At 47.1% G+C, this 16,517-nt stretch overlaps 1 protein-coding gene across 1 annotated transcript in view; it reads right to left on the bottom strand.

Moving 5' to 3' along the window:
- The window catches only part of SLIT3 (slit guidance ligand 3), a 597,085-nt gene that overhangs the window by 188,149 nt on the left and 392,419 nt on the right, over positions 1-16,517 (bottom strand). The window contains exon 5 of the mRNA XM_045999729.1: positions 5,198-5,269. Within this exon, the coding sequence (XP_045855685.1) occupies positions 5,198-5,269 (72 nt within the window). The remainder of the gene's footprint in view (positions 1-5,197; positions 5,270-16,517) is intronic.

Here is a 16,517-nt window from a genome sequence, read left to right as displayed (position 1 = left end):
AATGGGTGCTTCGAGTCCCTCCGCACGCCTCCCTCACCCTCACATGAGATTACTAGCTGCTCACCGGGCGGGCGGAGACAGCCCTCATTAATCTCAGGAAGCAGGGGGGCAGACTCGGGCAGTGCAGCAACCCAGACTAACTAGAGAACACAAAGGCCGCCTGCCCAGCTTTGTTTTGAAACCGTCAATTCCAAATTCTGCTGGCTGGAGACAGGGGGTTATTGATTTTCCCTTCTGGAATGCATGTCCTACAGAGTCCTCACAAATAGAAACTGAAAAACAGAGGAAAACACAAGTGCTGGGAAAGACAGGGCAAGGCGACATTTTTTAAAAAACAATCTATACTGGAATTTGTCTTTTTCTTCTTATGCTTTGTTGGATTGTGGCTTGTCATCTGGTTTTTTTTTTTTTCCCCCCCAATTCACTTCTTTTTCCCTTTCTCTGCACCGTCCTGGTGACCTCCCTCTTTCCTCCTCTTTCACCCTCACTATGTCTCTGGTCCAGAACTGGGCATGGCGTTGGCTGATGGGAGGTGCTGTGCTGTGCTGGATACTGCTTTATCTACAGGTCAGTCTCTCTGAGGGTTCCTTCTCCAGATCTGCTTGTCCAGCTCACTGCTTCTCTTTAAATACAGCACCTCTCCCCCCTTCCACACAGGCAGCAGAGCGGGACCGGCCCGTACAACCAGCTTTTAGTAATTGCATAGAGTGGTATCCTCGGCTAAGGACCTTTTCTCTCTTGAGAACCAGGAAGCAATCAGGGACCTCCTCCCACTGCCTTGTTGGGGTGGGGGTCATTAGCCCCCATTCCCACTGGGTTAAACGCCACCTGTATCCTGCCCTGGGCTCTGATGAAAGCTACACACATACCTCTCTGCCTCTGTGAATCAGGGCATCACTAGCTACAGCCTTCTTGGTTCCTTCCTGCTGTGAGCACAGCTGAGTGGAGAGGGATCTGGTACACAGAAGTGTCTACGGGTAGAGTCTGGAACGTGGCTGTGGGTGTTACTCAGAAGAGGTATGTAGGGACGCCTAGGCCCAACTGTGTCTTCTGACTTTTACCAAATCAAACACACTGATCGGAACTTAACTTTATCAGCTGGAAAATGGGTGTATCACAGTCTCTTCCTTCTTATAGGGGAATGGCAGGACAAGCAAAGAAAATTCCATGTCAAAACTACAAAAGTAAAAAAAAAAAAAAAAAAGACAATCCTTGATCTCCTTCTCCTAATGAAATATATGGTGTCTTGGACAGGCCCAACTGTTGTCATTTCATAGCCTGATACTCCAATCACTTACCTTCTATTTCTATTTTACCTAAGAAATGAAATAGTGTTATGTTCCCTGAGCTCACATAAGGCGGTAGAGACGGCTGCAGCAGGGGGAATGAGAGGTGCTTCTTGAACAAACTGTTGAGAGGGATGTACATTCCTGAGATTTAAAATTTGTAACAAGAGAGATAATCTACATGCTGGTAATTGAGGTCTGGTAGGAGGAGGAGTGTTTCCTTAATAGGTTTTATACAAACTTAATTTCTGCAAAGCGTCTTCTATTTTACATGTACTGATGCATATTTAAATGTATAACTTCAATTATCACCTCGACGCAGATGCTTCCCCTCCTTGAACTTGCTCCTCAGCTCTGCTCCTCTCTCTCCAATTACCCGCACGATATTTTGTCTGAAGGCTCTAAGCCTATTTCCTCTACCTCCCTCTTATTATGAAAACCATGAAAGCTGAGACTCATAGACATAGCTGTGGACCTGAGACCAAAGTCATTTACCCAGCAGGAACAAGAGGATGGGATGTCAGGCTCCCCAGTTTCCAAAGACACAGAAGATGCTCTATTCACGTTGCCCATGGAAGACCTGACATCCCTTCACACCCAACTTAGGATCTTCAAGTCTGGCTCTTCTCCTGACCTTTCAGTCTTCGCAGAGTGGAAGCTCCAAAAAGGCAAAGCTCACAGATCTACAGATCTCACTTTCTATGGCTTCCTTCAGACCTGGCATTTAGTAGGTTCAAAAACCATTTTGATAGCTGCATAGATGAAAGACTATGGAAACTGACCATTGTTCTTTGTATCATCTGAGCTTGGAAATTCATCATTGTCCACACCCCCTCCCCGGCCACTTATACCTCATTAATTGCCAATTTCTGTTGACTTGGCCCCTACTGGCATCTTTGGATCCTCCTTCACTTCTGATTGCTCTCTTTCCCAAGCATGAGCCCTGACCCGTTACACAGGACTCAGCATCATCTCCTGTTCCCTCCTTTCCTTTTTCTCCTCCTCCTGTCCTAGGCTCCTCTTCCACAATAAATGATTTCATCCGACTTTTCCCACGTTGTAAGCCATCTACATTCTCAGCTACCTACATGTAAAGTCCATACACCCTGCAGGCAAGTCTCCCTGCCTCCTGGCCTCCACCTCTCTTCCTAACCTTATCATCTGTTGTTCTGCCTCATAAATCCCCACCCCCACGAGATGGCTCTGCTTGTGTCCCTTGAAACATACTTTTACAGGCTTGCTTCTATATGTGCACACACGATTGCCTCATTTACTTTGTGAATTCCAGACCAGGATACTCAGACCAGGATAAAGTCTTTACAATTATAACAACAACCAAACAACACATCAGTAACAATAGCTAGAACTTTCTAAATCTCTTCCATGTACCAAGGATAGTGCTAAGTTCTCCATACTCATTATTTCATTAACCTTCACAAAAAGCCTAGGAGGTTAAGTACAATTCTTATCCTTGTCTTATAGTGGAGGAAATCTAGGCTCAGAAGGGTCCAGTAATGTGCCTAAGGTCACAGATTCCGTGTGCACAACAGCTGAAAATCAGACCTAGATCCACCAGGTGGCCAAAGCCATGTTTCTAACCTTTAGGCTGTGCTCCCTAAAACCATCTTTCTGCTCTGAGCTCTGATAGCCACTTGTGGCCAATTTTCGTCTGGATTGTTAAATCACTAAACATTGTCTGGTACACATGTGTTTCTTGTCCCCAGTTTTTACTGTAAGCCACCCGAGAATGTAATACTTCTGGGCCTCATAGGTTCTGCCCTACAAATGCATGCTGAAGGAACTGATTCCAAGTGTAAAGTAATCAACCCCCCTTCAGTTCTGCTGGCTGGTTCATTCCTTCAGCAGTGTGTCTACTTATCTCTCCTCTCACCCCAGGACCACATGCTGACACTGGCTATAAAAAACAGAAGAGAAAATCCTCCCTAAATTCAGGTCTTTGAGTCAGACCTATTTGCAAGGCTTGGAGAAGGAAGGCCTGACACTTGGCCCCCGAGTGTCTCAGGAGTCTGTGTTTGCAGAATCTTGAACCTTGGAGTTCCCGAGGCCTTCCTGAGGTTAAAGATATTACAGGAAAACAACAAGCCCCCCCAGTTCAGCAGCTACTGTGGCCCACTGTGAGATTTAGTCACTTTCTTGAGAACCCAAACTGCAGCTGGTGATTACACAGCCCTGCTTACACATCCCTGGGCGGTTTTGTTCTTGCTGTTGTTGTCGTTGTTAACTGGCCCATTTAAAATCAGAGCCAGGAGACAGGACAGATAAACCACTTTGCATATGTAAAATGTTAGTCTGGGGATCAGCCAGTTTAAGAAGCTGGTTGACCTTGAGTTAGTCACTGCCCTCCCTGCTCTAGTCCTCAATTTTCTCACTGTTGACCCGTGGGGTTTTAGAGGATCTCTAAGTTCCCCTCCCGCCTTGCCTTTCTGAGATGCTAATTCACACAGTCTGTTAGCTTTGGTTTATATGCAGTCTTGAGTCACATTCTCCAGGGCTTTGTCTGCTCCAGCCAGCCCTTTCCTCCTTCTGAGCAGACACCCCCAGACGAAGCAGAGGGCAGCTTCCTGTGTGGGATTCCCTTGCAAAGTCCTCTCTGCTCTAGGCGCCCTTCACCTTGAGAAGCCTCTGCCCTCTTGTGTGCTTTGCATGTTAAACAGCTAAAGCTTCCCGCCAAGTTCTCCGCAACAGGGGAAGCAGACAGCCTGTATCTGGAAGCCATCATCGGCTTCCCAGGACACTAATATCCCCGCAGTCCTTATAAGGAAAACCGATAGCTAAAGTAGTTTTAAAGAAACTTCAAGACTTCTCAAGTTGAGCGTGAGCCCGTAGAGGCCAGTGGACAGAAAGGCCTGCCCAGGCAAACCAGACTCCCTTCTGCGCCCCTCTCCCAACACACGCTCTGAACACACCGACACGGTGGCAGGGAAGAGGATGTGGAAGGCACAGTGCTTGTGAAAGTAAGGGCTCAGGAGTCACTGCGAAACAGGAAACAGTGGAGGCCAGGTTCCAAGGACAAAGGTTATTTGGCAAGTTAAGAACCGTAGTGACGGACGAATTCCGCACGGGTCCCATCAATGGGCGCAGGCATCTGCACGGGGCAGAATTACACAGACCCACATGGGCAGGCGCTCACACAAATGAGGGTGTATAATTACCTGAGATCTGAAGAATAACATCTGTGGGCTGTACCCATGGCAGTTTCCTGGTTTCCATACTGTACTTCTTATGTAAGATATTACCCGTGGGACGAAACTGGGGTCAAAGGGCACATGGACCTATGTACTATTTTTGAAACTTCCTGTGAATCGATAATCATTTCAAATGAAAACTAAACACACCCTCAACACCAACCAGCTAGTACAGTGAGTGGACGTGGCTGTGTTCCCCCACCATCTCGGGACACCAGTGGGCAGGCCCTCTCACAAGATCTTATTAGTAACAGGGACGCCTTCGCCATCACGATCATCACCGCCATCGTCAAGGCTCCCGTTTATTGAACACTTACCACATACAAAGCACGCTTCCTCACTTGTGTCAACACCCCCACCAGTCTGTCATCCCCAGTTCATAGAAAATAACGACCCTGGGAGCAGCTCAGTCAAGCCCCAGGCCACAGAGCTACTGCGGGGCCTGGCTCTGACCCAGGTCTGGGACTCCAATGCTCACACTTGGGGCCGAAAAACCAGAGCGCGACAGGACTCCGTGGGGCTGTCATGGCATCCGACCTGTGTTCCCTGGAAACCACTCAAGCACACCCCTCCCTCTGTCTCAGAGGCGCCTGCACTGAGATACCACACAGCATGGTGAGACCACCTTCCTGTCCCATCCCTCACCCCTATTCTGGCCAGAAAGCCACATCTGCAGAGGAACAACAACAACAAAAAATCACTTACAAGTTCTTCACGTTGGCGATGCCCCGGAACGCCTTCCTCGGGATCCCCAGGATCTGGTTTTCGCTCAGATCTCTAAACAGGAAGAGAAGAGGCACACTGCGTTAAGGACCCAGGCCCGGCGTTATCTGCATCTCATTATGACAACAAAACCCCTCGCGGGCTGCCTCTGCGGTCAGGAGTGGTGGAGGGACTGTTCAGTCTCAGGCCCCAGGCTGCTACAGCGTCCACATTGTTCCTGCCGTGATGGCCTTTGCTGGAATGGTTACCAGGAGGGAGCAGCTTGCCTCCAGGGCGGGCTCTGTGGGTGGTCTCGCACCTCCAGGCCGAGAGCCAAGACGCTGGGTTGTTTGTTGCGCATACCGCACCCAATTCTCTGTTTTGCCACCTCCCAGAGAGACCCCTTGCCCCCCTCCTTCCTGGCCATCCCTCCCCCACTGCAGGGTCAACAGCACTCAGTCTCCCACTCTCAGGGACTCTGCCTTTGTCATCTGGAATTGGAAAGGAGCCTAGCCATCCTGATTTTCTGATGGGGGTGACCCTCTGTTTACCCCAGACACCCCCTGGGGGCCTCCTGGATGGGCTTAGGGACAGGCATGATGACTTCAAATTGCATTTCTACAAACCTTGCCCAAAATGGAGGGTCCCACGGGCACCTCCTCTAGCATTAAGCGTGCTAATGTGTTGTTGTGAGGAGGAAAGGTAAGGGACAAAGTGACAGGTGTTGAAGCTGGCTCAAACCCAGGTCTTGTGCCAGGGTCCTCGTTAACAATCCTCCAAACCTCAGTTTCCTCTCCTAAGACCCATGTGGTTAGTTTTCTGTTTCCTTCCCCCAAGCCCCCACTCAAACCAAACACATGCACTTGTTTCCATTAACACCTCAAGCTTGCCTGGAATCTCGGTAATCAATCATACCAATCATACACACACACACATCAATCGTATGCATATATGTCTATAGATACAGATATATATCTCAATTATTGTGAAAATAACACAAAAGCCATTAGATACAAAGGTAAAAAATCACCTACCCAGACCATAACCACGGTTACAAATTAGGAGCAATATGTATAAATTTCACCAATGTGGTCTCGTAGTATATAGTCAGTCATAAACTTTTTTCACTTATTATACTGAGAACATCTGTTCATGTCATTAACAGTCCATGTATGCCAACATTTTTAATCACTGTATATCATCCAATTGTATACAGGGCTGTAGGATCCTGCACTGCGGGGTGAGGGGAAGGGATTTGTCATTCAAGGAAACACGAGGATGAGGCTTCCTCCCCACACCTTTCTGGGGCAATTGCTGACCTCCTTCTTTGGTAGGAAGTCCTGTAAGGAGAACATACTGTGTCTCAGGGTCAACATTTTAACTGTCAAGTTGCCCCAGAGGCAGATTGTACTAATGGATACCCTCCCACACTGATTTTCCATGGGAACCTAATCAACAGCTAAAGAGGAACTCCTAATATATTTGGAAAGAGAGGTCAGCCAACCATCCTCCACAAAAACCTGGGTTGTCTAAATTAACCTTGTGTGAAGGAGCAAGTGGAAAAACAGAAAGCAGGAGAGAGGGGTTCCTTTCTGCTCTCCCCTGTAGAGAGGAGTTACCACACTCCGAGCAGCTGGCTGGAACCTTGGACACTTGGGGATTGTCTGAGGCCACGGTTAAGCCCCAAGGCAAGGCTCAGAATTGGGGTAGGGTGTCTCTATGACTACCGGTGGCTTCGGGGGCTGAATAACGCGGTGTTCCCCATCTCAAATCCAGTTTCCTCTGTCTACAGTCTCCCCCCGCTGGGCCTGATTCAATGAGCAGGGCTCCAGCTTGCAGTCAGGGCACTGAACAAAGCCCACGGAGACAGCAGAGGTCAGGCAGGGTCACCAAGGTCACTCCTCCGCTCTCCATCAGACTCCAGGAGAAGAGGGCACAGGTCCTGTCATCTGACTAATGCAGTTTCCACCAGGCATCTGGGCTGTACCCAAGGCTCCAGCAACCACAATGGGCCAAGTCTTCTCTGCCAAGTAAAGGCTGGTCTCCAGGACAGCCAGCCCCTGCCCACTCCCCTCCCAGGCTCGGCTGCTGCCTTTGGCCGCTCTGGGAAACAGGTTGGGCCACACTTCTGGCCAACATCTGATGATCAGAATCCGGGGCATGGGAGCAAACAGGAGAGAGGTTTGGACGAGTTAGCAATAACCATGCCTGGGAGCTAGGAGAAAGGACATGTGCTTCAGTAGTTCGCTAACCCTTGGAGTTTATTGTGTCCCAAACACACTGAAGAAATAACCATCTCTTGACAGTTCTGGCTTATAATACAGCAGGATGAGGAGAGGAGAGTAGCATTTTAGCCGAGAGATCCAGCCCAGCTGCTGGGAAACGTCCCACAGAAGCAATCACACGGGAGAAACCCTACAATTGCACGGGGCAGCCACTCGGGCTTCTCAGCCCTATTTTTGTTGGGGAAGTTGACTCAGTCTTGCTCCTAGTTTATGGGCCCCAGTTGAAAGCACAGCTTTCTTTCCACCTCCCTGCCATGGCTTTTCGCCTGCTGCCAACTGAGCAAAACGGTGGGTCATAGGGAATTTATCTGTTCCCCGTGACAATCTGCTTGTAAATTTTATTAATTTTATTTTCCATTGAGCCTCTCTTCTCCAGCTAACAATACCACCGCCATCCATCTGCAGGATTGTATATTGATTTCATAAATACTTCCAGTAGGCTGACCAACTGACAGCTTTAATGGTGTTACTGATGGGGCGTGGAGGAGGGCTCAGGGCTGGGTGCTTCGTTTTCGGTAACTGTCCCTTCACAATTATCTCGAGGCCTTTGTGAAGGCTCCTAATAGCATGTTTATCTCAGTGTGATGCCAGAGCATGGAGCCATCGCTAAGCAATACCCTTGAGAGAGACAAGAGGCACCATTTTCAGCAGACATTTAAATAAAAATAACAAAATCTATCCATAGTGCCCCAGAGCCTAGTTCTGGCCAATTGCTTGCCGGGAGTTTCATGCCTTGCCCCTCCTGAGGAAAAATGCTCAGAAGGAACCAGGGAAAAATAACTTTTTTTGTTTTTTTTTTTTTAAACATTAGATGAAAGGTATGAGGCTGGAGCATGGTGAGAGGGTAAGGGGCGTGCTAAGATCTTCTAGGGGAAGTAAAGGAAGACGGCTGTTGGGAAATGCTTTCTTGGTTGGGAAGTCAGGCTACAGGTTGGGATGTCTTTTTAAATAATTAGGACTCTGAAAGAAAGGAGGACTGCATTAGCTAAAGTGCATTTTCCTGCTTCCGGAAAATGATTAACCGACGGATTATTCCATCCAAAAACACAAGACCAAAGAGGACTTATTAAGGAGACAGTAAGTCAAATAGGAGTTGGCAAGAACCAATATATCCCCCTTCCAGCCAACACCCCCCCTTTTTAATTTACTAAAATGCTTTGGACACAGATTAACTTTCTTCACAAATTTATTATTGCTTCATCTACCTTGAAACGGGAACTGCAGACACTTTGATAAATGGATTGAAAGGCTGTCTAGTTCCAGGGGAGCTTTGAAATGCTTCCCGGGGCTCTCCCTGCAATGTCAGGCGTGCTTTGTTCTCTGAGCAACAGTGAATGACAGTCCCCACCTTCACCCCCACCTCTGCCCACCCCGTGTTTTCCAGGGAAGACGGCAAGGCAAGAAGCAGGAAGATAGTGTCCTCTTTGCTGTGGTGGGGACAATGTGCTTGTCTCAGTCACATTCATGCTCCCAGGAAGTCCCGTGTTAAATGGCAGTTAGTGGAGGGTGGAATTGCTCCTAGATGTCAATCCTCAGTAATTCCAAAGGTACAGGATGGGGCTTGGAAGCTCCCCCAATCTTGGGGCATTCTTATTTCTGAGGTGGGGCAAGCCAGTTAGCTGGATGATCATTGCAAACTACTGAAATGCTTGTTTCCCCATCTTTATAGCAGGGGCTTTGCTGACCTCCTTGGTTCATCGTGGGGATGAAAGGAGTTAATATGTGTGTGTCTTGTGTAGCACCTGGAACCCTGCAGGCATTCACCAGATGGCTGTATTTATTTCTTGGATTTTCCGCCCATTTAGTCCTGCATTTTACATTGCTGAAAACATCCTTTATGACCCTCTTCAGGACATATGTCTACAACTGTGCAAAGAATTGAATACAAACATTGCTAATATTCTTTCCATAAAACCTGGGGGAGGGATCAAAGTTTCCCTCCTCTATCACCTATATAGGAGTATCCATATTTGATTCTAGAGTCTTTTGAATGGGAGAGGAGAACTTAATTCGGGGGAAAAGGTCTGTCTCAGGTTGGGCTCTTAAGCTGACAAGTAGGCAAGTGATGGATTCAGAAAGTGCTCCTGGGAGACACCAGTAACGGCTGCAGGAAGCAGGATCAAGAAGGGAAATAAAGGTCAGTTAGGAAAAGTCCTAGCCTTAGCCCGATACCCTGGGAACTCCTGTTTCTAACCAAGGGACCTGGGCCTTTAGAGCCCTGCACCAGCCCGTGGTTAGAGACCACCCAAGAATAACACAAGTTGCCTGGCTCTGCCTGTTCTCCATAAGGCTGAACAAGGTGACTCCAACAACTCAAGGACACATTGCTGAAAAGGTTCCTGGTCCTGATCTTTATCCTCAAAATCTGAAGAAGCAGGAGATGGGTGCCAGTATCAGTAAAAAGACCCAAGGGATCCAACGCAAAGCATTCATACAAAGGCTGCAAGGTTAATTCTCCTGATGGAGAAGTTCTCAGAAGATTAAAAAAAATTATTCATGAAAGATAACCCATTCAAGGATCAAGAGGTCACAGGGGGAAGGTTAGTGACCAAAGGAAATTGGAAAAACCCAGTCTGATACCTTCCTTTGTCTATCTCCCCAGACTCCTTGCGCTAGACCAATCAGGTACCTTTTAGTAACTTAAAAAAAAAAATCCCATCAACTCTTGATTAGCCAAACTAAAAGATGGGATGATCTAAAAACATTTCTAGGGGCGCCTGGGTGGCTCAGTCAGTGAAGTGGCTGCCTTTGACTCAGGTCATGATCTCGGGGTCCTGGGATCGAGCTCTGTATCAGGCTCTCTGCTCAGCAGAGAGTCTGCTCCCTCTCCTGTACGTGTGCGTGCTCTGTCAGATAAATAAATAGAATCTTAAAAAAATAAAAGCACTTCTATTTGGAACCATTATTGGATTCGAGATCAGGGCTGTGGATTACAACTCTGATTCTCTTTGGCCCGAGTATATATTAAAATGACTTTATCAGTCACTGCCTAATAAGAGGAAACCTGCCCTATCAATCAAGACTCATTTAGGGAGCTAAAAATTTTCTGACGGATAATCCATGAATCAAAAAATTCTTATACTCTCTCTGATGCCATCTCATACAAAGCTGAACCCTGCTCCCCTGAGCCTCAACTCCTAATAATATAGGAACTCTGACATCATCACTCCGCTCAAGGAGCCCAAGAGAAAGATGGTTTTGCTTCCCTTATTTTATACAGTGGGAGGGACAGACATGCAGGAAAAATTATTCCCTGGGGATTTCACAATGTGGACTTTGGGGAGGATTTATCTTAAAAGGAAAATCTCTTCTGCAGGCAATTTATCTTAATAAGCAAGATTATATGTTTGCAGTTGGGTCACTGTCAAAACCAAGTGAGCCCCGAGCATATGTCCCAGCTAAGAAGCCCTGGTGCCTCCAGCTGGGTGCCTAGTCAATGGCATCCTTTGTCTGAGGGAGATTATAATGGGATAACTGAGTCATTCCCTGAAAGAACCGCCATGTATGTCAGGGACCCAGAGAATCAAAGTATCCAGGGGGGACAAAAACCCAAAACCCAAAACATGACCAACAAAACCAAACCAAACAAACAAACAAACAAAAAAACCCAACAAAAACAAAAACAAAAAAGCTCCAGTCATTTCCCACCGCTCCAGTTGGCTTCTGAATATTTCACTGCATTAGTTTACAGGCTTGCTTTCTTGATGCTAGTTACTGAATGAAAGAGATGAGGAAAAGCTCCTTCCATTCTGCCCCCTCTGACAAGCCCATTAGCAAAGTCCCAGCCACACCATCCAGATGTTTAATACTGGCAGATTAAGTGTCAGCCCAGATTCTTACTTCATGCAGCAAAACATAAATTTAGCACCTACTATGTGCTATGCTGTGTCACGTGTTGAGACACAGAAGCGAACGGAACCGAGTTCCTGTCCTCTTGGAGCTTGCATTCTCTTTGACCCCCGATGCAAACAAACAGAACTCTTCCCACATTCAACTGGAAAGTATCTAGATGTCCCCAAAAGTAGGAGCTGCAGTTTTACTGTTTTCTTCCTTTTCAACCTGGAAAAACCCTGCATCTAAAGTCCCATTGCAGACTGTTCCTAACCAGCAATGAAAAGAATTCACAGCTTTGTTTTTGATAACATGATAAAATCAGGACTGTCTGAAGATGTGATTAGGAGTAGGCACGGGATGGCACAGGCGGCTGTTCTCGAAGCGGGGCTCATGGCCTACCTCACCGGAATTTACCAATGATGCTCCCAAACAATACAGATCCCTGGTTTCTAAAATAGTTTAGATAGGATAACGGTGTTGTGGGCTGTTTCCCTTATTTAGGTCTTTATCTTTGAGAGATACATACTGAAGCAATTAACGATTAAATGATGATGTCTGGGTTTTGCTTCAAAATAATGTGGAAGAGGGACGCCTGGGTGGCTCGGTTGGTTAAGCGGCTGCCTTCGGCTCAGGTCATGATCCCAGCGTCCTGGGATCGAGTCCCACTTAGGGCTCCGTGCTCGGCAGGGAGCCTGCTTCTCTCTCTGTCTCTGCCGCTCTGTCTGCCTGTGCTCGCTCTTGCTCTCTCTCTCTGACAAATAAATAAATAAAAATCTTTAAAAAAAAAATAAAAAAAAAATAATGTGGAAGAAGGGGGGAGTGGGTGGAAGTGGAGAAGGAGTAAGTTTGGCCACGAATGGGTACTTACCGGAGCCGAGTGCTAGGTGCAAAGGAGGTTCGTTTCTAATTTGTGCTTGACGTTTACATATGTGTGAAGTTTTCCAGAATAAAAAAAAAAATACAGATTTCTGGGACCCATCCTGGCTCTGGAGCATCACCCTCGGACAAGTTTGAAAGCACAGGTAGGATGATTTATGCTGAGTTCACACCCCATGTTACTTAATGGGCCGTGTGTCTGTTAAGAACATCAATTCAATTCTGAGCCTCAACTTGTGCTTCTGCGAAATCAGGATAAGCATCGAGAGTAATGAAAAAATCAAGTACTTTCTATACTCTAATGCAGTATATAAATGCAAATCACTATCTTTGTTTTATTAGCATGAAGCTCACAATTACAGTACCCTACTACCTTCAGTGTCTAGGGGAAATTTTGGGTCCAAGATGCAAAGGCCTCCTGTGTCCCAGGTGTGAGTGAGCCTGCTGGTGTTGGACAAAATGCTTATGGGATAGTGTCACAGAAGGCTGAAGGGAGACAGAGTGACAATATCTAATCCATACCTGATAAAGCCACTCAAGGGCCCAGTTTGGAGGCTGACCTAGAAGGGCTAAGAGTCCATAGATGGTTACACCCCTCCCTGGGATCCCATCGAATCAGCAGGAGGGAACCAAGTCCTTTGCCCCAGGACTGTCCTAAACCAGCAGGGAAGACACAGGCGACTGGGATTAGAGCGTTCCGGGTGGGACCTCACAGACAAGTGTTCTCCCAGGTTTCTAGGAGGGCTGGAGCTGAGTGGGAGAAACACTGGGGGACAGGTTAGGGGCAGCTGGGCTCTGAGACAGATCCCGAGCGGTGACCGTTCTAGAGCAAGTGGAGACCTGGTGTCTGAGCACCCGGAGTTAAGGATCCCCCAGGCGGATTACTTGAAGGCTTCAAGTAGGGTTAGGGTTATCGGTTTGCTCTATGATTAGTTACTAACATACACACCTTCTGTCTCCTTAGGGGCAGATGTTCTGGAAATCACAAATTCAATTGCATTAGGATCACACAGGTTCAAGAAAATGAGCAAATCAGGCTGACCATGGACCCACAAATAGGGAGGACACAGGGCCCAACCCACTGAATTTCCCCCAGTTTAAAACAAATAACCCTCCATGCTGGTGCCAGGACACTGCAGTCCAAGGTTGAAGGGTACAGAGGCCAACACCCCTCCAGAGGGGATCTGCTAATTCTAGGACAGGATCGTCCCATGGAAATATAGCATAAGACACTCATGCAATTTAATTTGTCCCATTAGCTGCATTAAAAATAATAAAAAGAGTTGAAATGAATCTTTTTCATTTCATTTTACATAACCCAATATATCCAAAATATTTTAACATGTAATCAATATGAAAATATATTGAGATACTTTATATTCTTTTCGACACCAAGTCTTCAGGATCTGGTGTGTATTTTACATCCAAGTCAGACCAGCCACAGTTCAAGTGCTCAGTAACCACACATGGCTTGCACCTGTCATACTGAACAGTATACTTCTAGAATAAGGTTAGGCGCTCGATGCTGGAGTTTTGCGCCCACTCATCGTCAAGAGAGGAAGAGAGTATTAGCTATTGGAACGAATCTAAAGGAGTCCAGCGCGGGACTCCTCGGAGGCTGGGGGCAGGGTGGATGGGTAAACAACAGGAAACATGGAAGGGAGCTATTCAAGATAGAAACTTTGGATTTAAGCGCTTGAAATATCCCGCTCATTCAGCCATTCCTCCTCCCCAAAGAGAACCTCCTTCTAGCCAAGGACTTAATTTGCGTCTTTCTGAACGAACTTTCCAGGGCTGGCAGGGTTAACCAATGCTTGCAGCTTTCCTCATCGAATTATCATATGCAAGCCAACTAAGGCTCTTTGCATTCAGGAAACAGCATTATAATTGACTGATCACCTCCAGCAAATGGTACAAAAGCTGAGCTTCTCAATAGCTCCCTAATTCCTAGAATTATCACAATTTAGCGACAAGGTAGTTATATCAGATGGGATTGGGGAGCACTTGTTATCAGTCTAATCGTGCCTTCCGTTCTGGTCCAGAATTCCCTGCTTCACTAAGTGGCCTAAGAAACATCACCAGGACTCTCTTATTTTTCTTTTAAAAAAATATTTTATTTATTCATTTGACAGAGAGAGAGACACAGAGATCACAAGTAGGCAGAGAGGCAGGCAGAGAGAGAGGGGGTGCAGGCTCCTTGCTGAGCAGAGAGGCCAATGTGGGGCTTGATCCCAGGACCCCAAGATCATGACTTGAGCTGAAGGCAGAGGCTTAACCCACCAAGCCACCCAGGAGCCCCCATCACCAGGATTCTAACTACCTGCATCTGACTCGAGTTAGTGTGTCCACTGCCACGTACCCTTTAGGGGGTGGAACTGAGACTGTGGTGTTCTTATATCATGGGCAGAAACCTGATGCTGAAAATCACCTGATCCTAAGGATTGAATTACACGCCTGAGATAACCCTTTGCCAATTTTAAGCCCAATGGAATGTTTTGGTTTAACTTCCCAATCTTGATGTGAGTGTGTGTGTGTGTGTGTGTGTGCGCGCACGGCGCGCAGCCGGGGTGGGGGGTGGTAATCCACCTAGTTCAAACGGATGGGGACCAGGGTTTTCCTTTTTTCCTTTGTTTGGAGCTGTGCATCTGCTCAGTGGAGTTGGGGAAAGGGAGCCCATTTCTGTGCAATCCATCCTCCTTCCAGGCTGACATACTGTTCCTACCCCTTCCCTTCCCTCCGTCCCTCTCCCTTGGCAGCCCTCTGAGTCTTTCATCCCTAATTTGATTGTCATAGCTGACACCGTCAATACGAAATCCAGTAGCACGTCTAAGACTGGCTGGACAAGGGGAGTGGATGGGGAGCAGAGGGAGAGGCAAATTCATCTTGAGAATAGCTTTATGTAAATCGATCCTCCGGCCGAAAGCGGGAGCCAAGCATTTGCTGATTAATTGGAGAAGCGTCCTTGTTCCCGTGTCTTCTTTAGAGAGATGGCCCAAATTGAGTCCTCTCTTCTTCACAAAGACATTCCCATGCCAAAAAGCTTTTGCAATTAGGAGATGAAACTTTACGAGCAGGGGGTGGAGGCAGCAGGGGTTGGGGGAGCATTTATGGAATCGTTCTGAAATGAAGTATGCGCCTTTGGGCTGCTTCAGGATTAACTACTGACCTGGGCACCTTCATTTGCCTCCCAGACAATGGCCTGATAGCCTAGGTTCTGAGGCAGAATATCCCATAGGCGAGGCTCCGCCTGCACAATTAGCAAAAATTAAGGGGGCTGGAAAGTGTACCTTCTAACATGTTTTTCTGGCAGATTCCAAGTTCATATTTTCAGTGACCACTTGGGTCCATTTCTGTTGGCATCAGGAAGGACAGTGTGTCTGTGACTGATGTAATCTCTTTTCCCTGTACCCTTTACCGTCTCTGAAAAAGAAAACTCCCACGAAATGCCACACCATCCACCAAAAGTGGTCCTTTAACCCCAGGCGCTATTAAATCTGACCTCACCCAAAGGCTCAAGGCAGATCAGGGACTTAGCCACAGGTAGAATTGAGTTTGAATCCAGAAAGATCGCATGCTGGCCAATCCTTGTGCTGACTGAAGGTCAAGCTTGTATGGAAACATGGTCATTTCCACAGGCTCCTTCATTAAATTATTAGTCTCACATGGTCAGAAACTTTTGCTGAGCCCAAGCACTGACACACTGCTTAAAAAACATTTGCTGAGTGGATTAAAAATAAGCGAAAATGATTTCATGTCATTCATTGCCTGGTTCATGAATGGTCAAGAATACAAAGCTACGGGGATTTTTTCCCAAGTCCTGTCTATCCCTTTAGATTATAAAGAGCTCTGTCCCTGTGCCCCTACCCTTCGATCTCGGCCTCGCTGAGGCAGGGCAGTGTTCAAGAACTAATGCCACTAGAACAGGCTTGCGTTCTAAGGAGCCACCGATAAAGTCTCTAAGACGGGTTTAGTGAGCTACCCTGAAGAGTGGGAATGAGCAGGTACCTGGGAAGGGAGGCTAAGCAAATGGTTTGGCTTTTCGGAATAGGGTTTAAACCTGGTCTGAGAGGACACCAAGAATTTGGAAGATGAATTCGGTTCAGAAAAGGGCTGTGTGCCTGACAAAGACACATCTCCAGGAACAACCCCTCCTCCTCTCCTCATTTCTGAATTCTGGCACTCACTGGGACTAGGATGATACTGATAATCAAACCCCGGGGACAGAGGGAGACACTTGTAGCATCAAACTAAAGGACATGTCAGAAAGGGGATGACTGGCAGGGAGAAAGTTTTGCTTATCTTTGTGATAATTTGCTCCGTGATCACTC

This window comes from Meles meles, chromosome 3, assembly GCF_922984935.1.
Source record: "Meles meles chromosome 3, mMelMel3.1 paternal haplotype, whole genome shotgun sequence".
Classification (NCBI taxonomy): domain Eukaryota; kingdom Metazoa; phylum Chordata; class Mammalia; order Carnivora; family Mustelidae; genus Meles; species Meles meles.
The sequence above is the reverse complement of the archived record's forward strand: the minus strand, read 5'-3'. Positions and strand labels throughout refer to the sequence as shown.